The sequence below is a fragment of the Astatotilapia calliptera genome, chromosome 20 (genome assembly GCF_900246225.1).
Source record: "Astatotilapia calliptera chromosome 20, fAstCal1.2, whole genome shotgun sequence".
Classification (NCBI taxonomy): Eukaryota; Metazoa; Chordata; class Actinopteri; order Cichliformes; family Cichlidae; genus Astatotilapia; species Astatotilapia calliptera.
This window is the reverse complement of record NC_039321.1, coordinates 18,771,955-18,798,108: the sequence shown is the minus strand read 5'-3', so window position 1 is coordinate 18,798,108 and position 26,154 is coordinate 18,771,955. Positions and strand designations below refer to the sequence as shown.

General features: G+C 41.9%; 1 protein-coding gene across 1 annotated transcript in view; it reads left to right on the top strand.

The window, feature by feature from the left end:
- LOC113012858 (plexin-A1-like) overlaps positions 1 to 25,933 on the top strand; it is a 327,308-nt gene extending 301,375 nt beyond the window's left edge. Inside the window, exons 22-33 of the mRNA XM_026153254.1 lie at positions 1,276 to 1,373; positions 1,730 to 1,888; positions 3,768 to 3,834; positions 8,628 to 8,774; positions 9,297 to 9,456; positions 10,807 to 10,910; positions 11,015 to 11,111; positions 14,560 to 14,750; positions 17,572 to 17,741; positions 18,378 to 18,590; positions 21,765 to 21,915; positions 24,813 to 25,933. Of these exons, the coding sequence (XP_026009039.1) occupies positions 1,276 to 1,373; positions 1,730 to 1,888; positions 3,768 to 3,834; positions 8,628 to 8,774; positions 9,297 to 9,456; positions 10,807 to 10,910; positions 11,015 to 11,111; positions 14,560 to 14,750; positions 17,572 to 17,741; positions 18,378 to 18,590; positions 21,765 to 21,915; positions 24,813 to 24,908 (1,653 nt within the window). The 3' untranslated portion in view covers positions 24,909 to 25,933. The remainder of the gene's footprint in view (positions 1 to 1,275; positions 1,374 to 1,729; positions 1,889 to 3,767; positions 3,835 to 8,627; positions 8,775 to 9,296; positions 9,457 to 10,806; positions 10,911 to 11,014; positions 11,112 to 14,559; positions 14,751 to 17,571; positions 17,742 to 18,377; positions 18,591 to 21,764; positions 21,916 to 24,812) is intronic.
- Positions 25,934 to 26,154: the final 221 nt, after the last annotated feature.

Here is a 26,154-nt window from a genome sequence, read left to right as displayed (position 1 = left end):
AGAGAGAGACACCAATGATGTGAAACAGTCAAAAATAAGTGCGAGAGAGAGAATTAAAGCGATGAGGAAGATGGAGCGAGTGAGCGTCAGAAAGGCATCTTCAGGGGGTTTCGCGTGTTGTTGATAAGTAGTGACAGGTGCCAGCCAGTGGAACAAGCAGGGTGCACCTCTGTACCCAACCCTGACACACACACACACACATACGCAATGCTGCTATGCCCTAATGCTTCATCCTTCCTTCTACTCCTCTCCATCTTTTCCCTCCCGCTCTGTTTGACAGAGGACTCCCTCTCATGCTCGGCTGGTTCAGGCCGGTCTGATTAGACTTTCGACATTCTAAGAAAGTTCCTTAAACTGATAAAAAGCCAGAGTTCCCCATGTGACAGCGGGTTATTAAAAGATTCAGTTAAGGGCGTTTAAGTAGTATAACACATTCACCCCACTAGCAGGTGTGATTATACCAAACAAGTAGAGTTTAACCGCTAACATCGCAGACAGAGATAACGTGTGAGATGGCTAAAGCTCAGGACCGTAAATTCAAATTCTCGTCTTATCCATATTCAACTGGAGGATGCTTTGAGCCACGCGCACACACCCCAGACCCCGATGTCAAGAAGACAATCGTGTCAAAATTGTCCGCTGAAATCATCTGAAGTGGAACACGCCGCACGGCAGCACAGCAGGAGAGGAGAGTAGCCAATCAGTCTTACCTCGCTGTTTAACAAGCCAGTCTGAGCTCATCATATGTCTGCTTGCAGACGTGTTCGGAATCTCTCTTTGCCCAGAGTGAGTCATAGATTCATTACTTGTACTGTGCGTATCGCAATCTTTTGTGATATTGTTTAAGGAATCCAAAGCTTGAGGAGTCCTATTATGCTTATTGGTGATTGTATGTTTTCCTTTTTGGACTACTAGAGCAGCTTTCAGTGTTTCACAATTCAAAAATAGCCCCTGAGTACATTCACTGTCTGAAACAAGCTGTTTCAGCACCCCTTCCCTTTTAAGCCAGCTGCTTTGTGATCAACACAAGACTTAAATAGTAGGTTCGGGGAGCTTCTGTGCTCACAGCCAGCGCTATGTTCCTGGGACCATATAAGGAATATTCACTGATATCATACAGACCTACTAATTTTAAAAAGTCTTGGAATCAGAGCAGCCTGAAGCCTGAGCCTTTGCCTCACCGCTATTACTTTCACATACCTCTGACCTCATTATTTGAAGTGACCTCTCATGAAGCAGCCCTTTAACCCTGTCTACAACACCCAACATCTCCAGGTCCCTGCCAATGTTGAGAAGGCGCTCACCCTGTTCGGCCAGCTGCTGACAAAGAAGCACTTCCTGCTGACGTTCATACGAACCCTGGAGGCCCAGAGGTTTGTCATTATTTACTCGTATATTTCATAAGTGTTCTTCATTTTTAGTAATATGGTGGGAACGTGTGCTTTTACAAACATGAATGCATCAAGAAAAAAAGAAAAGAAAAGCAAAGGTATGTTTATGAAAGCAGTAACACATTTTAGGAGCTCTACAGTTACTGTAAGGCACTTAGCCAAATGTTTTATGACTAAACAGAGTTTAATTAAGATAAAATGTGCATTAATATTTAAATGAATTGCTATGAGGTTAACGGCGCGTACGTATTTCCAGGAACAATTCAGATGGGGCCAAACAAAAACAAGGTCAATCACTTGTAAAGGATCCTTTTTTAAAACATTGAATGTATTTGTAGGTCATTTTCGATGCGGGATCGAGGCAATGTGGCGTCTCTGATCATGACGGCCCTGCAGGGGGAGATGGAGTATGCCACCGGGGTCCTGAAACAGCTGTTATCCGACCTGATAGACAGAAACCTGGAGAGCAAAAACCATCCCAAACTGCTGCTAAGGAGGTGAGGAAGTAAAGCCAGCATAAACACATTATTTAAAAAGGGATATCTCTTTAATGTTTCTGTTTTCTTTTGTCTAATTTTACTTTTTCATTTCAAGTATTAGTTTATATCAAACTTTGACTGCAAATGGACCGGATCTATATTTCTGCTCACTTTGCTCATTAAAATCATCATCATCTTCCAGAAAAGCAATATTAGCATAACGGACAGTTATGCTAATATTAAGTGTTCAGTTTTGACAGTCCACCTTCTGAAAGCTGGAAATCAGCAGAATATCACAGGTTAACGTCTTAACCTGCAGGAAATCGTAGTTTTTAACCAGTCATGGTTAGCTAGCTTTATACACTCACACACCACTTTATTAATGCTGACATGTAATTCTCACAAATATCTGATCACATGGATCAGCTCAGAGCGCTTAGGCATGTAGACATGGGCGAGACGACCTGCAGAAGTTCAAAGTGAGCATCAGAATGTGGAGGAAAGGTGATTGTGAGTTTGAGAAACTGCTGATTTGCTGGGACTTTCCAACACAAGCATCTCTCGGGTTTGCAGAGAACAGTCCAAAAGCAAGAAAATATTCAGTGAGCGGCAGTTCTCTGGGTGTACCAGATGTATGTGCAAGTTCTTTATCAAAATGGTGATATTTTTCATTCTGAAATAGAACTACTGCGATCCACGAATGTTCATGGCCTGTTTTACAAAAACGCATGATTCATTTTTGATTAAGATGCTAAATGACAGATATTTACTTGCATTCTTAAACAGAAAATCAGTTTCAGCGGTTAAACTTTATGCTTGATTCTCAGAGAAGTTTCAGTGTGTCGGCTCAAATTTGGGTACAAAGATGTGAATTGAGTAGTTTTCAATTTTAAACGAGTTTTTCGCAAATTTCTCAAATATTTGTGTTTTCTTGTTTCCGTGACAGATGCTCTAATCAATTTGATAAGCACTCTATTGTCTACGGGGATATACTTTTATTTTGTTAAAACGGTTTTAGGAAAGACTTATCACAAAAATCCTCATGTCCATGTCAGTTTTTTCGGATAATTCTTTGGAAATCAAGAGCAGCTCCTTCACTCCAACCAGACTTAAATACTGTTTTTGTAATGAGTACCATATGATGTCATTCTTTCTGCAGAGAGTTCAAATGTACAGCAAATACAAAAATGCTGCCAAAGCACAAAAACACAAGGGAAACAGAAAAAATGCCACAAAAGAAACAAATGGAAGTTTTTCGGAAGACAATAATGTGACGGACCAGCTGCGGAAGTGAAAAGCTAACAGAAAGCATCTTAAAGGCTTATAGGATCTACGATACTGTATCAATATTATATAATGCGAACAACCTTTTTATCGCCGTCACGACGAGATGAATCCTCCTCCTCTTTGAAGTGTGTCTCTCTGCGATCCTTTTGCTTTCTGTCACTTCTGCAGCTGTTCCGTCACATTTTTGTGTCCCCAAAACACTTCTGTCGTGTTTTATAAAATGTTTTTTTCATTGTGTTTTATTTAACTTCCGTTGTGTTTCACATGCTTTTGCAGCGTGTTTCTGTTTGCTGCTGTTTTCTTAAGTTGCAGTACAGATTTGAAAAATTTCCATGTGATTTTGTCACAATGTAATAATGTAACACGTCAACTTTAATGGACTCTGGTGAAATGAACTTGATTGACATTCATTTACACTGAGTATATTTTTCTTTAACGATTACTTATTTGAATAAATAAACCTTTAATAAAAGAATTGCTTCATGTTTATGAGGGCTGAGAATCTTTTCTTTTATCAGAGATATCAGAGCTCTGTTGGTCTGTTGTTGTTTCCTTTAAACGTCTCTTTTCAAGCATCATGTTTCTGCCTTCTTTTCTCTGTTTGCATCAGAACCGAGTCTGTCGCTGAGAAGATGCTGACCAACTGGTTCACATTCCTCTTGTATAAGTTCCTAAAGGTAAGGAACGATCACTCGCATTAATAGTCTTAATTTAACGCTCCCGACTTGTATTAATTCTTTATTCCATTTACCTCAGTGTGTTTTTATTTAAAAGCTTTTCTTGTTTGGCCTTCATGTTTTCTTCCCTCAGCAGTGCAGAACACATAAGAGTAAATCATCAAAGCCTCTAAGCAGCACCCTTTTCTTCTCTGTTTTTAATGACTTTTTTTTCTTTAGGTAAGCCCACAGATCTTCTCCCCTCACGTAATTTTACTCGTGTAGCTGACACATCCTCTCCACTGATCTTTTCTGTTGTTCTTTTAGCTCACATCTTCTCTTCCTCTGATCTCCCTTTCATCTGCCTCGTTTCTTGTTGTCATTGCTCCGCTGTCAGTCTCCTTTCTGCCTTGAGGTCGTTCGCCTCACCAGGGGGCGGGACGTCGGTCGCGTTGTCCTCGCGCGTCGCCCTTTCCCTTTATCTTCTCCCGTCCGTCATCCCCTACTCTCGCTATTGCACAGCCGAGTGAGGCGATTTTCTTTTTTTCTTTAATGCTTCTCTCGTCCTTCTCATTGGGTTTCCCCTTCTCCTTTCCACACTTTAATTACATACGGAAAGACTTGGAGCTGTCCTCATATGCCAGTATAATCCTAATCATATTAAGAGTGCAATGTGATAATTATTGGAGTCACAGCAGAAAAGAAAGTTGAGTAATTTTGGGAAAGAGAGGGTGGACTGTGTAGAAGACTGTGTTAAATTGCGCATTAATCTCATTGTGATTAATCAATAACTGGAATATTACAGGAATAAGTCCTTAAATTCTACCAAAACAAACAACCGTAATTACCTAAACTGCTTTCATTGTCATCATTATTAATATTATTTTTATTTCTATAAAATCTCTAAATCTGGAAACTAATAAATACACAGCATTCAGTGCAATGTAGGAATGTGAGCCTCTTCCTCTCCCTGTACAGCCAGAGCCGTCATCATACCCCTAAAATGTAAATGTCAGGATACAATTAGGCAGCCCTAATGAAGGCAGCGTGCGGAGTAAAGGCAAATTTCATAGACAAGCATGCAGCGGCCGAGCAACGGAGGCAGAAAGCCGAAGCGTAATGCTGTAATGTATGCTCGCTCTGTCTCGTTAGCAGCTGCCCACCTAATTGGCCCAGATGCTAACGAGCTTCTTAAAGCGTGCAGCAATGGAATGACGGAGAGAAGAGGGGAGGGAGAGGTCAGAGATGGGCATCGGAGGTGGCGGAGAGAGGGGAGATGAATGGAGGTTGCGGGTGACAATTAGGAGTTAGGAAAATAGAGAGGTGAAAAGAAAGGAGCAAGGAGTTAAAGAGAAAGGCAGGGCAAAGATGTGAAAAGAGGGCAGAGAAAGGGGAAAGCAATGAAAAATAAGGATGACAGGAAGCAGGAGCAATTTTTTGAAGTGCAAGTGAATAAAATGAGGAGAAAATTGTAAAAGAAAGTTTAAAAAAAAAAAGCTGAGAAAATTGGGAGTAAAGAATACAGATGTTGCTGACTGATAATTTAGTTTCCTAATTTGCCCAAGTTAGACGCAAAAAATCTGACCTATCTTATCAGTCAGAAAACAGTTTAATTTTAGAACAAGCTAATGAACTAAGTTAAGCAATAACCATTATGTGTGTATTTAAGACCGGTTTGATGCTATGAATCACATCCTTCTATAAAAAGTCTTCCAAATATCGCCAAAACGTGGAACCACGCATAAAATCCCACACACTCCATGTCACATCAGTTTGCAAAGCATGGCTAACGTTAGCGACACTAGCACAAGCAGAACATGATGGCCCTTTGCTCACACTGAGTGGTTATATTCTAGCTTGCTTTGTCACAGCCTTCATGCTGAGGTGGATTTTTTTAGATTGAAGTACTGCAGAACCACGCTGGTTTGCACGATTGTCGTCTGTCGTACTTGTTGAAACCTTTTTGTAACACTGAGAGAATGATGCGGGCTTCTGACTTTAAAGGTACAGTGTGGTAAATATGACCACTAGGTGTCAGTAGTTCACAGATTGCCGTCAACTGAATTTCAAGTACCTCCCAGTTCAAGTACACAATCAGTTAGTCGACTGTTTATGTCAGATGTTATTACGTGTCCTCGTTTCTGGAGGAGGCTGTAAAACTTTGTAATAGGACTCTGATACGAATTCTGTCTGATGACAGCGATGCTGATCCGAGTTGTTGAGGATATTCTGAACTTTTCTGTTGATAAGCGCTGCTGTTTTTGCTGCTGTTAGTGGCTGTTAGTGGGATAGATCTAGCATTGGTGGACTTTGACACTCAATCAACATAAGCAACTGTTGTTGTTTTAGCTGGCTAGTTGGCAACTGTTTGGAGAAGGGAGGGTCACATGTTTAATCTGCTGACAGTAAATAATTGTGACAGTACTGGGAATAACTAAGGATGTTTATTCGTATTTCCATGTATTAATGCTCTGACTTCAGTTTAAGAAGCTTGATGTGTGGCATTTTATCCAGATGCAGGTCCCGTTGTCTCTTTCGCTTCTTTGGTGAAAGGGACGCCTCTCAGATGATAAAACATAGGTACGATCCTTCATTTCTTGAGTTTGAAGGTGCAGACGCTGATTAAAACACCTACAGGTTCTCTTCGCCTCCACCTTTGGTGTACTACATATGTGGCCACAAAAAAACACAATTAGGTGGAACGGCGATGGCCATTTTAGCCACTGTATTGAAGACAAACCTCCTATTCCTTTTATTTTTTACATTGGACTTTGCAATGTAATGTGTGAATATATATGAGGGAAATAGATGAAAAAGTAAAGAAGGAAGATGGTGTAAGAATAAAGAACTGAGGATTTTTATTATGGTGGAAAAGAAGGAAAAAAGGACGCAAGGGAGGAATGCACGCGCTAGAAAGAAAAAGCGAGTTGTTAAGTGTGCTTGAAGGTGAGACGGATAAATTAGTACTTTCCCCTGCTCTCAGCTGGACCTCATGCATCTCTAGCAGACGCACACGCGCACACAGTCTGAAGTGTCTCCCTGAGCACTGCGCGGTCGATCATTAAACTCTCGTCAGGATGAGTATTGGCTGTGATGTGTCCTTTCTCTCTCCTCTAAACTGCCGCTACTTCATTCGCAAGTGTTTTTCCTTGGGCCCAAGTGATGACTAATGACACTATTGATTGGCAAGTGTCTTTGATGGAGCGGAGAGTGGGCAACATATTTATAACATCTATGTCTGGTCGCATAAGCTCGGCTCCGAGAGAAGGCTGAAAAGATTTACGTAACGCTGCTTTCAGCCTCCCTCTGGAACAAAAAAAAGGAAAGATGTTTACATAACACCACTGTGTCCTTCACATCTTGAGACGTCATTCCGGGTAGGTCTGAAATTTCATCTCGTTCGTTTACAGATCATTGACAGTGTTAGAAATTGCCAGGATTTGTTAAAGAAAGCCAGAAATTCAATCACTAGTAACTAATTTAACTAAAGTTATTTTTTTTTGATGATGATGATGATGATGTGTGTTTTGCATAATTGAGGAAACTCTAAAAGTTGCTTTTTTGATTTCACGCTGTAAACATTTTGAGGCATTCTTTATTCAGAGGTAGAAAATACGGGAAGAACCGTATGACAACAAAGGAGGGAGAAAAGCAGCTGCCGCACCTAATTTATCGCCTCTGACTGCTCACCACGGCACAGAAAATTGCATCTGAATTTGAACGTCTGGGGAAACCAAATGTAAAATCCTTGGTGCCGTTTTATCGGACGCACACGGACAGATAGGCTATAAAGGGGGGAGTGAGAGGGAAACGTGACTGTGAAGAATTCTTTTTCATGCAGTTTTCCAGCCATGTCAGTCGCCGGTCAGCACGGTCCGTGATGCATTAACTTGGATGTTACTCTGCACACAGTTACAGAAATATTCCATCTCCAGTTTGAGCAAATGAATCCTGTTTTTTTTTTTTTTTAAGTTTTCACCGTCAAGCTCTTTAATTATTCATGTATTTTGTCACCCTCTTCTTGAAAGATGAATGGATAAGTCACGATTCCAAAAGTGTTCATTAGGTACACCTTTTCAACTGCTCATTAACACAAATATTTAATCAGCTAGTCACACAGTAGACTAAACTGCTGAAGTTCAAAGAGAGCATCAGAAGGAGGAAGAAAAGTGAGTTTGACGTAGTTGTTGGTGCCACACAACCATCTCAGGTCCAGAATGATCCACCTGATCAGTCCACTCAACCCAAATGTCTGGGATTTGGTGGAATAGAAGATTTCCCACCATGGATGTATTCTGTGTGATGCTGTCATGTCAGCATGGGCCAAAATCTCTGAGGAATGTTGAATGTATGCCACAAAGGATAGAGGCTGTTCTGTAGGCCAAAAAACCCCAACAACCCACTACTGGGAATGTGTATCTAATGAAGTGGCCACTGAGCGTAAATTCTACCCAGTTTTTGTTGTTTTTAATTGCTCTCCAGACACTTGCAAAAACACACACTTACCTCATTTACTCATTTATGTGAGCGCCTTACTACACACAGCATTTTGCATCGCTGTTATTAATTTACACATTTAAGTATTCCCAGTGTCTTCAGAGTAGCAAACGTTCTTAGGAACCAGATTTAAATTGAATCACTGAGTTTATTAAGTTCTGTTAGGGGTTTTGTTTATTTTCATTTTAAATTTTGGGGGGATTTTTGAATTATTGGGCGGTTTTCCCTCTTTAGGACTGTTTCTGACATAAAAGAGAAAAATCGCGCTGTGTTTGATCTCCAGATAACTCGTCTGTTTCTGCCTCGTCTCTCGCCAGGAGTGTGCCGGGGAGCCTCTTTTCATGCTTTACTGTGCCATCAAGCAGCAGATGGAGAAGGGACCCATCGACGCCATCACAGGAGAAGCCCGCTACTCCCTTAGTGAGGACAAGCTCATCAGACAACAGATTGACTACAAAACACTGGTCAGTAAACTCGCTGTGTCTCGAGGCCCGTTTCATCTGCTCGGGACCGAATCATTCGATTTGTTAAGTTTTAGTCACATGAGAGTCTAAACAGTCAGCTGCTGAAATGCGGGTTGTTAAAGCGTGCGGTGCATTTGGAGGGAGTTGGCCGTGGACCGTCCCATTTGCTGCCCAGTGTTAACAAAACAGGTCTAGCTTGGAAACATGCAGGCAAACCTACTCATCAGCGGGGTCTGCTACAGTTGTTTTGGTCCGCTCCCAAGTGCAAATGCCGAGTTATTATGTTCTCAAACTGCCTAAATAGACGAGGGATGTGTCCAGGTTTGAAAATGAGCTGCTGTAAACAAACTGGGTGCGAGAGTGATGCTGGACAACCTGGACAACCTGAACAACCGTTTACACCATTCAACTAACCAGTGCTCATTGTTTGCAGCGTTCTTGACATATTCCTGATAAAGCCTAATTTCTTTTGTCTTTTCCATTTTTCTTCCATTTTTATGCTTTTTTTTAAAATGTTTCCAGACGCTGCACTGTGTAAATCCAGAGAATGAGAACGCCCCGGAGGTGACAGTCAAGTGTCTCAACTGCGACACTATCACTCAGGTCAAAGAGAAGCTGCTCGATGCCGTGTACAAAGGCAGCCCCTATTCGCAAAGGCCAAAGGCTTCTGATATGGACCTGGGTAAGACATGCAGGACTGTATGTGCAGGCTTAATGAGATAAAATCAAATAAAAGCAGATTCATTTGTTTTTTTCCAGTCATTTTGTTTAGACGTCTGCAATAAGAATTGCATAAATCCAGTAGTCGGGTGAGATCAGTGCACTGTAGCTCATTGTCCCATTTTAGCTTTAATGAACATACTACATTCAGCGATGCCTTTAAGCCCAGATTGCCATGACGTTAATCTGAAAAACTTTTTTGATGACTTAAAAGCATTAGAAAAGTCTAGAAACCCATATATATGTATGTAATATATGTGTATAATTTAAATATACATTCAATTCAATTTTATTTATACAGCCCCAAATCACAACAACAGTCACCTCAAGGCGCTTTATATTGTAAGGTAGACCCTACAATAATACATACACAGAAAAACCCCGTATGAGCAAGCACTTTGGCGACTGTGGGAAGGAAAAATTCCCTTTTAACAGGAAGAAACCTCCAGCAACACCATGCTCAGGGCGGGGCAGGGCCATCTGCTGTGAACGGTTGGAGTAAGAGAAGAAAGACAGGATAAAAGACATGCATAGATCAGATCTTAATGGGCAAAAACTGATATCTGTATCAATATGGACTTAGTGATGTGTTAGGAATGAAAGGATGCCACATTGTTTGATGGAAATAAAAGTGATCCAGCAGGCTTGTCCATTTTGCCGAAACTTAAAATGACTAACTCAGTAGTTAGTATGGCCCGCACATTCTTGTATGCATACCTCACAACTAAGAAGTTTAACTTACTTGATGCAGCTCTCTGATTAAAATGTGTTTCTTTAATTATTATTATTATTTTTTTTGGTGTGACAGCAGTTTATCCATCCAACAGATTAAAATATCTCGAGCTTTTACCATAAAGAACCCTGCTCTCATTTTAGCCCCTCCCTCAGTGACTCGGGTTGCTGCTAACGTTGCTTGCTTGCTGCACGATACTGCAGAGTAAGCATGCGGCATCATTATCTGGACTTTTAATGTTGCAAATAGCCACTCAGTAAGAAAAACCAATAAGCTTAAAGAGAATAAACTGCTCTGTGGAAATGAGGCAAACGACAGAGTATCAATTCTCTGTTGTTCTCGGGAATGTTAAGTCCAGGGACTTTTCTCACGTTGGATACAGGCTTTTGATCAATTGTTAGTTGCTTTAATGTAATTTTGCAGTGTAAAATTTAATAAACCTACTAACTACCTCTTTTACATTGAAGATATAAAAAACACAAATGCAAAATGATGGCAAGTGATACACAGTTTCATGACACACACATGCAATTTGTGTTTGTGCTTTTTGCCATCAACTCGGCTTTCCTCTTTTCAAAGAATGGCGTCAAGGTCGGATAGCCAGAATCATCCTGCAGGATGAAGATGTCACAACTAAGATTGACAACGACTGGAAAAGACTCAACACGCTGGCTCACTATCAGGTACACGAGCACAAAGCAGGACAGACGTCAAGAGCCAGCTACTCAGCAAGAGTAATACACTGAATATTTTGGTGGTGTGTGTGTGTATTGTTTTTGTTGTGCAGGTAACAGATGGTTCAGTGATTGCCCTGGTGCCAAAGCAGAACTCTGCCTACAACATCTCCAACTCCTCCACCTTCACCAAAAGCCTCAGCAGATACGGTACGGCTCCCATTCCCATCGTGCCTCGATCCTGTTTAAATCAGTCTGTCAATGATCCCCATTTCTCTGACCGCTCGCCTCCCCTCAGAGCCTCTAACTCGCTTTCATTCAGTCTTTGTCTTTGTTTGTCATGGCCATGATTGGGGTACTTTTTTTTTTTCTTTTTTTTTTTTACCTCCATCTGAGTGAATGGCAATCCTTTTTATCCACTGCCATCAGCGCAGGCCAAGGCTATTCCACGGCTATTTCCAAGCAGTCCATAAATGACAGGCATTAAAGTAGACACCTCGATCCCCAGCTGACAGAGTGAAAAAGAGATGGAGAGAGAGAGCGAGAGGACACGTAGCAGTCAGATAGACAGAGCCCCAGCAACAGTATGGTATTTTCCACTGGAAAATTAAACCATTTAGAGGATAAATTACTCTGAGGCAGTGTTGGTCAAGTTACTTGAAAAAAGTAATCAGTAACTAATTACTGATTACTCCCCCCAAAAAGTAATCCCGTTACTTTACTGATTACTTATTTTCAAAAGTAATTAATTACTTAGTTTACTTAGTTACTTAGTTACTTTTTAAAAACACGATTTACAACCTGAAGAGGTGATAAGTGATAGATCTTTCAGCCCAATTCTACTTTTTCTACATAATCCATCATACAAAATGTAATCAAATGGAAAAGTCTCTTTTTTTAACTTGTTTTATCAGTTTTAATCTTTTAACTTTATGCATCAAGCAAAACATTTAATTATATGCAACATTCTCTGACTTGAATAAATTAGTTTAACATTTAAACCTATTTTCTACACATTCCAGCACATAAAATAAAATATTTTTTGTGTTTACACTCACTCTTTCAAACAGATGCAAGTAAAACACAGCAGAAAATAAATAAAGTCAAAGACTCAGCGGTCCTTTTGCTCTATTTTCACCTGTAAAGCAGGAGCAGGGTAGGCGGAGGGTTACCCTGGTGTAGGTGTGCTGCGGTCAGTTGAAGAATCCGCGCGAGTGTCTCTGTGAGTTTCCCATCACGTCGTAGCTACTCGGTGCTTGCTCGGAAGTTTAGGGGTTTTTTTCGCTGTAAAAAGAAGTTTTCTTCCCACGCACGATGGACGCTAATGTTTTTGTCACTTTTTATGGAATCAAACTCAAAGTAAGGTCAGTACTTCCACACTTTAAACGCTGCACGCTCATACTCTCTCCCGCACTCGATATATTATCCATTGTTGATCTGCACACAGCTGCTGTCACCAACGTCGCACTTGCTTACGTCACTGTCATGAGACATTCTCGCAAAAAAAAATCACGGTTTTAGTAACGCAGTAACGCAGCGTTCCTACGGGAAAGTAACGGTAATCTAATTACCGATTTTGCAATAGTAATCCCTTACTTTACTCGTTACTTGAAAAAAGTAATCAGATTACAGTAACGCGTTACAAGTAACGCGTTACTGCCCATCTCTGCTCTGAGGTGAGAAAAAAAACTGACCCCTCATCTGATGCTGAGTGGGTATTAACCCTCACACATGCACAGCTGCTATCATTGCCGCTGATCTGCTGTAGCCCCAAATCAGTGTGGCTGTTCTCCAAAAAGGCCTGTGCCAAAAAATGAAATGTTTAGGTTAGAATTTGAATTTTTTATTTTTTTGTGTGTGTTTTATATGGAAATGGAAAATTGACATGCTAGTTTTTCTGCTGAATGCCGACTCTGATGTCAATTGCGCGACCTGAAAATAGTGGAAAAGTCAGATGTGTCCTTTTTCCCTCAAATGTAGCATTCAGAAAAAATAGTGCTGGTCAAAGTGTTTATTTTCAATGACAGCTGTTCTCAAACTGTATTTCTAGCATACCTCATGCCAAAATGAAAAAGCTAAAAAAGATTCATGCCCGACTCCCAACAATTATTTTATTGAGCATCAGCAAACTTCTTCTTATTTAATATGAAGCATTCATTGTATTTATTCATACTTCGTATTTACTTCATATATTTCACCTGGCTGTCATGACAACTTATCCAAGATGTAACCCTTTTACGTCACATCAAAAAAAGTGGTCCCAGTTTGGAGCCTGGTGGGACGCCTATTTTGTATGTTTGAAAGGTTAATATATTATTAACTTAAACACACTATTGTCAGGATTCCACACGTTGTTTAAACTGACTCTTTATCTGAAATTGTATTTTATGCTTTTAAGGCAAATAAATAGCAGTAGAAAACTGCTGCCTGTTTACACACCAGCATTCTGTCTCCTTGGAGTCATATTTCTTGCCACCTGATGAATGCATGTCCAATATTCACCCTCCTTGCAGCTCAGAGTCTTCACCTGCTGATAGAAATATTTGACCTTTAACTTCTAAATCCAGTACTATTCAAAGCTACATGTTGGCAGGTGTAGAAATGTGTTTTTTGCAGGGCATTTTTATAGCATCTGCTAGAGAAAATCAACACAACCACAAAACTTGATAAGCTGATAGATATTACCGAGGGTTTAACAGCACAAGTGGCCCATATTATATGCAAGTAGACGTATGATTAACTGAAATATGGGAGTACCGACTAAAAATTCTTTCTCACTGCAAATATGCCAGTTTCTATTGATTCTACTTGGAACAAAATAAATGGTTTAATCAGTGCATCACACAACACCTACACTGTTTGAGAATGGCATTATTGAGGACCTGTTTCATTTCTGAACCTCTCTTGTAGTGAACTATCTCACACTGCTGCAAGGCTCCAGCTATTTTGCTCCACTGTGAAAAAAAGTTTGGTTAAAAAGTCTCTTTGACTGTGTCCCTTTTGTTTGTTATTATGATCCTGTTGGTGTGCCTCGTGCATGAATGTGTGCATGTAGCGGGGTGTTATTAGAACAGGCAAAATTGTTGGCCACCAATGGTCATGATGAGCTTGGAATCAAAGCCACTCAGCACCCCACTGGCAAAAGCAACAGCAGCGCTCTACACCATCCCACTCAGCCTCATTCACTCTTCTATCCCATGCACTCCCATTACTCTCCATTTCACCCCTCTCTCCTGACCTTTTTGACTCTCCGTCCATTTCGCTCGCCCACTCCCCCTTTTTTTTCCCGTCACCCCCCTCCACCCTCCCCATATATTTACTTCTCCTCTATCATCCACACTCCTTACTGTCCTTTCACCAAGCATGTGGATGGTTACACACATTAGCATCTTTGGTCTCGCCACCTCTTCTCTCCAGTCCAGCTTTCTACCCCAGAAACAAGAGATATTCAGCAGATATTGTGCACCTTACCTCCCTGGCACATTCCCTCCCCCCATCCTACATGAAATAGTCACAGATTTCTTCTTGCTTTATTCCAATCATGACACTCTCACAATGAATAATGAACCAGACACAGATGGTAGAGATTCTGGGTCAGTTAAACCATTTTTGAGTATTTTCAGTAATTCTACAGTAATTCTGTTTTTGTCTCATTTAGAGAGTATGCTGAGGACGGCCAGTAGTCCAGACAGCCTACGTTCTCGAACGCCCATGATCACCCCCGATCTGGAGAGCGGAACCAAACTGTGGCACCTGGTGAAAAACCACGACCACTCAGACCAGAGGGAGGGCGACCGGGGAAGCAAGATGGTCTCTGAGATCTACCTGACCAGGCTGCTGGCTACAAAAGTAAGGGGCAGGGGTGTAAACAGCACTCTCTTCTTTTTTATATATATATTGATTCTAGTCAGAGTGGAAAAACCTCTTAAACAGCACTTGAAACCATCAGGGGGACACTAAAACCTAATAGTAAAACTCTTCTTCAGCATTTTCAGCTCTTTCGTGCAGAGTGATTCACCTCACCTATTTAAAAGGAGAGGAAGCTTCTAATACAGAGTGTCCCCACATCTTTGAGGGGTCTTTATCTTTATCAAATTACATCATCACAGACATTGATGAGAATATTTATGCAACTAGCAATTGGTTTGTCATCACAGGAGATCAGGTCAAAGACCCACTACATTCACAGATTGAAACTTCACAGAACAGACCCACAAGGTAGAAAATTAGAAGGCTTTTTGCAAGCCCACGCAGGAGACAAGGGTTGGCGAGGGGATGAATACTTATATCAGTGTCTGGAGGCACTGAGAACCCAGTATACAGCCACTCTTGTTACACACATAATGAGTAAGAACATGTACTCCAAAAGTGTAAATATGCTTTGGGTCTGGGGATACAGTAAAGAGTAAAATCTGAGACATTACACAGCCTGTGCAGACAGATGGATTTATTAAGATAGGAGCTTATCTGTTCCAGTAGAGAATAGACAGACAACAAGGGGGGAAAACACAGCTGAAATGCTTTCTGTGTAGACAAAACATAACGCCGGGCTGAACAGATGGTCCCCAGTTCAGTCTTAGAGAAGTTGAGCCGAAGGTAGCCATCCATCATGGTGTTTGGGTGGGCTGAGGTGTGCTGTGAGACAGCTCGTTAGGAAGGTACAATAGCTGGGTATCGTCAGACAAGAGTAGGGGGACCAAGCACCCATCCTTGTGGTACGCCAGTGGAAGGAAAGTGACAGGACACAGATAGAAGTGCAGTTTCAGTGGTTGGTTTTGTTTTCCGAGAAGAATTTTGGTAGAAAATTAGTAGGCATGTATGTAGTCCCTCTCTTTAAGTGTTAATAACTCTGTCTGAGTCTTTACATTGGGCGAGATTGCTTCAAAGCCTTTATTGTACATGAAGCAAGTGAAATGTACTGACTAAATGTGTTACCGGTGAAGCTAAACATACTCGTAACCATTCCCTCCATCTTGGAATCTTGCATTACAAAACAGGCCGCCTGTCTTTGCCCCTCTCCTTCATTGTCTTTCAGTTCACCTTCTCCTTTCTAATTGTAGGAGGGGGGAGGGAAATGTAGCAATGGGCAGCAGTTACAAGCAAGCTGGCTTTTCAATTTCCAGTGGTAATAAGAAAAAACAGATTAATAAAAAGGTGGGCTTGTGGTGCAGAGGGTAGGGAGGCAGATACACAAGGTGTCAGGAGAAGAGTAATTTGTTGAGGGATTGAAGATTTGGCGATGTATGATGAAAAAAAACTGAGAGGCAAATGCAATTCAGAAGCTCATCTTGTCCTTGTCTCTCTTATGGCTGCCTTTCCAAACCCGTTTGCCCCGGCGTCTCGTCTATGCAGATCTACCTGCTTTCATTCACAAGCGTTGCAGGAATAATTCCTGCTCCATTTTGCAGCGGCTGACTAAATATGATCCCGACATATATTTCCTCAGTAATAGATTCTGCCAGATGGAGAAGTCGGGGTGACAAATGTGGTGTTAGGGAAATTAATTTAGCTACATTTGAGGTAATTATGTTGAGGCATTGTCATTGGAGGAAAGCGCTATCCAAATCCAAGAGCCGGGGTTCTGGTTTGTGATTCTGCAGCGCTTAGTCAGCAGAGCAAGTAAGTCTCACAGCCAGAGTTATCGCTGTGATTCCCACTGGGGCCATTCATAGTAACAATGTACACGCTCGAGGCCCATTCAGGTGCTGTGGATACAAGTAGCTGGAAATGGTACATTATATTCTGCTTCACAGTGCCATGAAACTGCTTATGTTGATGCTGGCTTCCTGAGCTCTGAGATATTCCTCCTTTCTAATTAATAGTCAGGCTGATTTGAAAGGGAAGCATATGTGGGAATGTTTTTAATCCTAAGAAATTATTGCACACATATGTAGAGAATCAATAAAAGTTAGGAAAAAAAACCCAAAACAAACATTGAGCATAGAGTTACCTGATCCAGCTCTTCATACAGATCTGCTGATGGCTCATATGAAAAGTGTTATTAACCTACTCTGCAAACCACTTCCACCCCAGCTCCTCTATTTCAAGTCATGTTCGCTCTTACTGACTGCTGCACTGCTCTCCTTGCCTTTTGGCTTTCTGTGTATGCGTTTAGAGCGGTGAGGAGGTCCCAGAACAGAGGCACACTTCCATATATAAATTACAGCCACTAAAATAACAGTCCTCTTGTGACTAAAGTGGTTCTGACAGAAATATCAGAAAGGTCAGAGCGATTACCATAATATGGGAACACCACCTGTACTAAAATGTCAGAATGCTTGTTCAACATAAGAGTGCAGCTTATGCTTGTATATAATCATCATTAATATCAAAGACCTCTAAGCCATTTTGACCGGTGTGGTGGGAATCACAGCAACATTTAAATAAGACTTTCAGTGATTGCCTATAGACTATAAACAACCCGACAGTGTAGTGAAACTGTTGAGAAAAGTTTAAAAAAAAACTAAGTACATCCCATAGAAATTAAAAGTAGCAGCCAGATGTTTGATCAGCAAGTGTGAGCACCTCTATGTTAGCAGAAGTTTAGTCAGTTTGTTGGTCTGTAACAACCTCTCGAAATTATTAAAACAGTTGATATTACAGCTACAATTACTGTTAAAATATTCCTTACATTTCTTTTTTAAAGTACACCCTGATTTCCTTCATTTAGGGTACGTTACAGAAGTTTGTGGACGACCTGTTTGAGACCATCTTCAGCACAGCCCACAGAGGTAGCGCGTTGCCCCTGGCCATCAAGTATATGTTTGACTTTCTGGACGAGCAGGCTGACAAACACTCCATCACAGACTATGATGTACGACATACCTGGAAGAGCAACTGGTGAGTCAGAAATCTGCAGCCGCTGAAAAACTAATTCCCCTTAAATGTAAAGTGTTCTCGAAACCGGATGTAACCCTGTTCGGTTCAATCAAATTTCACCTCCAGCGTAATGAGATCTTCAGGCGCTTTTCACGTTTGGCCCTGGTGACATTTGCGCTGGAGTCTAAATCTCGCTGAAAATGACTGCAATCAAAGTGCATTTCAAAGAGATTTGAATGGATGCCAAAATATAGTAATAATCGCAGTGTCTGCAAAGTAAATATCCTTGTAAACAATGCTGCACTGAATTAAATCGATACATCCAAGTCTGCAAAATGTATAGAAAAATGTAAAAAATGCTGTGTTGGGTGCTTCCTATAATAAGATCTTCAGACTAGATTTGCAGTGTTTGTAATTCATAAATTATTTAATAAAATTTTGCGTTTCCATAGCAATGAAGAGCATTCGTCTCCAGCCACACAGCTGCTACGATCCCCGAGGACCCCGGCACTGCCTGTGTACACAGTGAACTAATTAGAAAAAAACAGAACTACAAGTGGAATTAAGCTAGTGACGGAAAGCACTTAATCACACGATGTTACATTTTTATTTCGAAATAAACCTTTTTTGGGTTTTATTCTCTTGCTCTCTCTCCAGTCTCCCTCTCCGGTTCTGGGTGAACGTGATCAAGAACCCACAGTTTGTATTCGACATTCATAAGAACAGCATCACAGATGCTTGTCTGTCCGTGGTGGCCCAGACCTTCATGGACTCCTGTTCAACATCGGAGCACAAACTAGGCAAAGACTCGCCTTCAAATAAGCTTCTCTACGCTAAAGACATCCCCAATTACAAGAACTGGGTCGAGAGGTGAGTCAGAGTTTGACCCAAACGCGAAGACTTTGAGAACAGCTACGTTTGATGGGAGGACACCTTTTGTATCCGCAGTTTAAATGTTAAAAGTTCCTCATGAGCTGTGAGAGAAAAATGAGTTGGAGCGTTATAATCAAAGTTAATTACACTATTAAACTATTAAGCTAAAAACAGCTGTAAGACTGTAGCAACGTTACAGGCTGAACTTTATCTGGCATTTAAAGCATAATAGTTGGATTAAATTACTGCAAAGAAACCACTCTGCAGTAATTACAGCTGTCTCGATCACTATATAATACAGTGTACTATAAAGAGTGAGTAAAATTACAGTGAGAGCTGCTCCATATGGATCAGTTCTAAGACAAAAAGAAAGAAGAAGACAAAGGTTTCACTGGATTTTGCTAAGAAGCAGCCATAGCCTCTTAATCTTCTGCCCAACTCCAGGATGTTTAAGTGATCGCACCACCTGCGGTTCCACTTTAGGGGCAAGAGGCGCTCTGTTCATGTTTCTCCTTCAATTCATTCAAATTTTGTGTAATTAAATTTACCTGAATTCAATTCAATTTAGTTTTTTTTATATAGCACCAAATCTCAAGAACAGTTACCTTAAGGTGCCTTATATTAGTATATTATATTAGTTAGGTAAAGTCCCCATAATAATAGAAAGAAAAACGAATTAGATGATTTCCTGTAAGCTCGGACTTGGCAACAGTGGGGAGGCAAAACTCCTTTTTAACAGGAAGGAACCTCAGCAGAACCAGGCTTAGGGAGGGGAAGCTATCTGCTGCTCAGCAGCGTGCATTACACCACCTCTACATACATATATATGTGTGTATATATATATATATGTATATATATATAATGTTGATTTTTAATCCTTTTTAGATTTCCAGGTTTTTCACTGCTAATGGTAAAACAGAAGGGCTGATAACAAACACCATTCTGGTAGAGTACAGCGTTTGATACCTGCCCAAATATAATGCCCACCTAAGTACATTCATAATCTCACTAAGCATTTTTTTTTTTAATCTAAAAAAATGGCACGATCGATAATCAGTTCATTAGTGGGCAATCCTATTTCTTTTCTTTTGAAAGCTGAGCTAGCCCCGGTGCTCTCCTTTATATGTTTCTACAGTGAGTAGCTGTTGCGGCAGTTTCTCAGTATTATTCAGCTCCTTCTTCAGAGAATCTTGTCCCAGGGTGAGACATAATCCATCTCTGCCATCCTGAACTGTGGCTGGATAAACTAGCCTTTGTTCTGCTCTGAAGATCTACTGCAAACTCTAACCTGAACCTGCAGCAGGTCTCGAGCTGATTCATTCACAGGACCAAGATGGCCGATGCAGCAGATCACATCACTGCCTGCTGTAGACGGCCACAATCCACAATAGTGGAGCTGGAGTTAATCCACTGGATGAGAGACGGTGGAGAGCGAGTGCTTGTCTTCTCAGTTGTTTGTTGTAAAGTCAGGACATGTAAAAGTATTTGCAGTGCAGAAACTGATAACATATAATGTATAATAATACTTAAGAAATCTTTCCTGCACATAAATGCATGTGCACTCTACTGTCACAAACAGAGTCTAAATCTGTGGGAAAACCGCTGTGTATTTCTTTATGTTGAGCAGCTTGAATTGAATATGCTGCAGGAAGTAGTGTAGCTTCCACAGAGCTTTTGGAGGAAGCGTGAGATAAGGATTTATAGGTGAGATTTAACTGGGTGCAGTTGAACCTTGCTTCCATTATGCCTCCAAACCTACACTCTCCTCCCAGCGCTGCCCTGCTGCAGTAAACCTTGAGATAGCCGAGATATAGATCGTGCACACAGATCCAGGTACAGCTCAGTATTGGGATGTTTTCTTAATATATTGTGTTTTTACCTGCCTCACTTTCTACGGACCTTTCACTCTCCCAGTGCAGCCAGCAACACTGACTAAGGTTGTTGTTTCACTGAGAGCATCACCATCTCAAAAACGAAATATTAATGAAATATGAATGAGTAAAGGATGAATCAGCTGTTACAAACCCAGCTAGGTTCCCGTCAATATCCATAAGAGTCACAAAGTAGTCACCAAAAAGCTTACAGAGGATAGGATGGATAAAATATAATTGGACTTAGAACTGAAATGTAAGAGCCAAATCAAACTGTTCTGTTTAAAAAAGAAAAGAAAAGAAATGCTAGGCTTGCTGGCTTTCCTTTCGAAAACAAACATTACAGAATAAATAGCACGTCTGTAAGTGAGTATCTTACAAAGGAAGTCAACTAACTGTGCGAGTGTGCTAATCGCTGCTTCCTGGCCCTGCGTCCCAGTGTTTTAATGCCCCTGACAGGACTAAACAAACAGGTTATATAATCAAAAGCTGGCAGGCAAAAAGCCTGCAGAACATTATACATACGAGGTACTTAAAAGGATCAGTAACAGGTACCCTTTCGTAGCAGTTAGCAAGAATGTACGGAGCAGGCTACTCACTGATCACAGCAGCCCTGAATGACAGTCTGACAGTCGTAACCAGTCAAATATGGCAGCAAGAGGGAGACAGGAGAAACAGTCAGGCGAGGAGGGCAAAATAAAGAGCACATGTATGCATCGATCAGGAGCTGGGGCTTGCAAAGGGAATGCTAAGCAGTTTTGTTACATAAGGGGGAAAGAACGACCCAGGGCCCTAACATCAACCATGACAACGAAGCCATCAATTCCCGAGTTACATAAGCAGGTGGGCATCTGAAAAAACTGAATTTGGCTTTGTTTTCCTATGTTCCCCTCACCCCCACGGCCCCATCAGACGCTTGCCTGTCCCTGAGATTGATTCTAGCAGAGGTTTCTTCCTTTCAAAAGGGAGTTTTTCCTTCCCACTGTTGCGAAGTGCTTGCTCATAGTGGATCGTCTAATTGTTTGGTTATTGTAGCAGAGGCGGCCTTAGGTGACTTTAGGTGCTATATAAATAAAACTGAGTTGAATTGAGCCGTCTCTTATTTTACTAATCTCATTATTTTTCAATTAAATGGCAAAGTAGGTCAATGTGTGCTCTAACAAGGTACTAACCATCAGCAAAGAAATTGTATTAAGCTGCATTAATCCTTCAATGGGAAGCTTAGGTCGAGGCAGTAAGTCAAGGTGTGAATGGACACGAAGGTGGCATGACACGCAACTCTGCCTGAACTCTTGTCTAGGTATTACTCCGATATCTCCCGCATGCCAGCCATCAGCGATCAGGACATGAGTGCCTACCTAGCGGAGCAGTCCCGGCTGCACCTCAGCCAGTTCAACAGCATGTCAGCGCTGCACGAGATCTACTCCTACATCGTCAAATACAAAGATGAGGTAAGCTCCCACTGCCCAGCACTAAATATAGAAGAAGGGAAGAATGTTGTAATTATTCGTGCTCTGCCTCCCTTTACTTGTTTTGACTAATACCACGAGGTCATTTTAATTCAATAACACTGATAACCAGTCCACATCGGTACAAGCTGGAAGGTATTACCACCATTAAGGATGCACATTAAGGCATGAGCTCAGCACATTATGAACTTAATGGAGCTTAACAGAATTTAGGTGATTTTTTTTAAAGACCTGCTTGCACAGTATCCTTTGCTGCTACCAGCTGATTAAAACTCAAGAATGTGTTAACGAAATAGTGCCACATTTTAAGGATGCTTATTCATTTTATTGAATAAGCATTCACAGTTAAGAAAACAAATCACGAACAACCAGCAGAGTCTCAAGCAAGACATTAAATGCACTTATTGGGATTTAAACCGCTAAATTCTATATACCCACGTGCCATCATGTTCATAGTGTGTGTCTGATGAGAAGTTCTCCAACACCATCATCACTCATTTTACTCTTTGCTTAAAAAAGTAGCACACGGTATTTAATGAAGAAAAAAGTGAATGTTAAAAGGCTCGTCTCAGGATGTTCATAAGACGTCCCGGGACAGCTACATTTAGATAAAAAAAGCCGTCTCGTCATCATCAGCACAGCCCGCAGATTCAAACCCACAACCTATGAGGATCTAACCGCTGCGCCATCATGCTGCACTGCCATGTAGGAACAGTTAGTTTTGACCTTCCAGGTTCATACAAATACAGATGAGGACAACATTATTACGTTTTTCTCAAAATTTTCCCAAGGAATTTTCAATATAGCATATCTATAAAGACACGATATTGTACACGGGGTATCTGGCCCATTGCTACAGGCCATTCGATTCCTATACAACCGTTGCAAGAGCTTGGTTCGCATTGCTGGCATTAAGTTGGACTCGTTCCCGGTGGGTGATGGGCTCCGCCAGGGCTGCCCTTTGTCACCGATTCTGTTCATAATTTTTATGGACAGGATTTCTAGGCGCAGCCAAGTGGCGGAGGGCTTTCACTTCACACTCAGAATCTCATCTCTGCTTTTCGCGGATGATGTGGTTCTGTTGGCTTCATCGGGTGATGGCCTCCATTTCGCACTGGAACGGTTCACAGCCGAGTGTGAAGCAGCGGGAATGAGGATCAGCACCTCCAAATCTGAGGCCATGGTTCTCAGCCGGAAAAGTGTGGAGTGCCCACTCCGGGTTGGGGATGAGTTCCTGCCCCAAGTGGAGGAGTTCAAGTATCTCGGGGTCTTGTTCGCGAGTGATGGTAGAAGGGAGCCGGAGATCGACAGACGGACTGGTGCTGAGTGTAAAAGCGAAGCTCTCAATTTACCGGTTGATCTACGCCCCTACCCTCATCTATGGCCACGAGCTGTGGGTAGTGACCGAAAGAACGAGATCGCGGATACAAGCGGCGGAAATGAGCTTCCTTCGAAGGGTGGCTGGCCTCTCCCTTAGAGATAGTTCAGCCATCTGGGTGGGGCTCAGAGTAGAGCCGCTGCTCCTCCACATCAAAAGGAGCCAGCTGAGGTGGTTCGGGCATCTGACAAGGATGCCTCCTGCGTGAGGTGTTCTGGGCATGTCCCACCGGGAGGAGGCCCCGGGGCAGACCCAGGACACGCTGGAGAGATTATATCTCTCGGCTCGCCTGGGAACGCCTTGGTGTTCCCCCGGATAAGCTGGAGGAGGTGGCTGGGGAGAGGGAGGTCTGGGCCTCTTTGCTTAGGCTGCTGCTCCCGCGAACTGGCCCTGGATAAAGCGGAAGAAGATGGATGGATGGAAGCTCAGTCTGATCTAAAGACGTCTGTTAAACTTTCACTTTTGAACTAAATGTAATCCAGTTTTAACACTGACGGCTTTTAGAAATCTAATCAAGAGAAAATGCTCAGTTGGTAAACGTGAATGTGAGAATACTTCAGATTGGGTGGAATTATCAGTTTTGCAGTAGGTTTCACTCTCCAACCCAGTTCAAATATTGAGGGATATCTTTGGCTAAAACTTCAGCCTTCATCCTCTGGTGCTTTTTCATTTTTATTTAATGATACATTTTTATACTACCTCGCATTCGAACGTGCTAAACAGTGAGCATTAAAGGTGCTGCTAGGGTTTCTTCTTCTAGTTTCTAGTATATATATATATATGTAAGCCAACAAATGTATGGTTAATTTTTCTGTGCATTTTCTTTATATTTGTGTTATTTGCTTCTCCAAACATGTGAGCTGCTGAAATATGCTTGCATGGAATGTGCTGTTTTAAAAATAGAGCCTTATATCTATACTACACACCTCTCCCTCCTCAACCTTTAGTATGCTTTTAATTGGTGAGAGCTACGCCCCCACTTGTCCTTGTTTCCATTCTTCCATACCAGCAGTATGACGGTAGTTAAGCTGGCTGTTTGCAGCTGGCTGTATTCAAACCAACTGCTCCCCTTCATTATGACCTATTATCCAGATGTAGACAGCTGCACGGCCCCCATCGTCTAACAAATGCGCTCAGACAGACGCGTTAAAAAATAAAGATGAAATGCACACGTCCTCACACTCATACCACATCCTCCTTTCCCCACTCTCATCATGAAAAATAACGCACTCCTGTTGGTCATTCTCAGTAGCCATTAACATCCAATCACAAGACATTCCACTGGCCATAACACCTGCCCTGTCGGCCCTGCTCGTGTTGTCAGCGTGAGTGCAATTGTAATCGCTAACCACTAAAAGGGAAATTAGCAACAGAGCGCTCCTTTGGCTCATGTAACTGTGAATTCATGGCTAAGGAGCATAACAGCGGCGCCCACGCTGCACTGCCGCATGCTCAAGGTTTTAAAGGCGTCTCTCTAATCTGTTTCCTTCCGTGTGTCCAGATCCTGTCAGCGCTACAGAAGGACGAACAGTCACGCAGACAGCGACTACGCGGCAAGCTGGAACAGGTCATCGACACCATGGCTCTATCTAGCTGAGGATCAGCCAATGGCGCGCCTCAGCTGGCAGGAGAACTGGCTAACCAACACGCCTTTCCCCAACAACTTTGACCCCCTCTCCCCATTCCTCGCCGTTTTAACACCCGACGTTTAAAGTCTGTCGCCATCGCCGTCACAAACAACAATCTACAGCAGCAGAAAGGACTGCGAGAACACAAGCACCCAGTAAGCAGCAGCACACTCGAGAGAGACAGCAGAGTTTGGAACTAAAGTCCCGGCAGCCGGGTTGACTTTTACCCCCTCCCCCATTGCCTTTCTTTTTCTTCTTCTTCTTCTCTGAGCCTGCCATAACAACCAAATCAAGTGCGTCCCCAACCTCAGCCGATTTTGGACCTCAGCTCAGGAGAGCATTTATTTTCATCAAGTCCCTCATCAAGTCTACAGTTACACGGGAGCAGCTTTGGCCACAATCAGGAATGGTACATGCACAGTGGTGACCAGAAACTCATCAAGCTGGACCTGAAACAAGCCCAGAGCTAGTATCTTTTCACAGCCAGAGCTGCAGTTCTGACTCTGAGCCTATAAAAAAAAAAAAAATCCAGAATACTTGATTTCTGTGAGGAATTTCTCTTTCTTTACTGTTGCTCCCCTCCACAAGGAGGTCAAAGGTCAGGGACAGCTACAGAGCAGCAGCCACAGAGCAGGTAGAGATTCAGCGTGTTGCTCAAAGACTCTTCGGTAGAGTGGATTCTCGGCAACGCGCCGCTTGCCACTGCAGGGCAACCGGGAGGAAGGACTTTGCAGGGAAACTCTTCCTCCAGTACTGACTTTCCAACACTCCATCGACATGAATTCCACTGTAGTCGAACAAAGGACGCTGTCAGTTTCATAACTCTGTATTTGATTTGTTACTGCATTTGATTCTGCCCGTCCAACTGCCTACTCTCCCCAGTGCTGTGCCACTTCTTGTGTTACTGCTGAATTTGCACAACAAAGCTAAATCAAAAGAGAGAAGAGGATATATGAATATATATATATATATATAGATAGATAGATATAAATACAAACCTTTCATTTTTAAAACAAATGAAAAACTGGGGAAAAAAACAAACTGTTTTTCATTTCAATGTACAAAAGATCCGTTTGAGACGAAGATTTGATATTTCCAAGATGAAAAATTATGAAAAACACGAGGAAAAAGTCGTCCTGTGCCATGTTTTACTTTGAATGTTGTTTAGTGCGAAGAGACTTCTTTTTTTTCCCCGTTTAGATGAAACGTGCTACG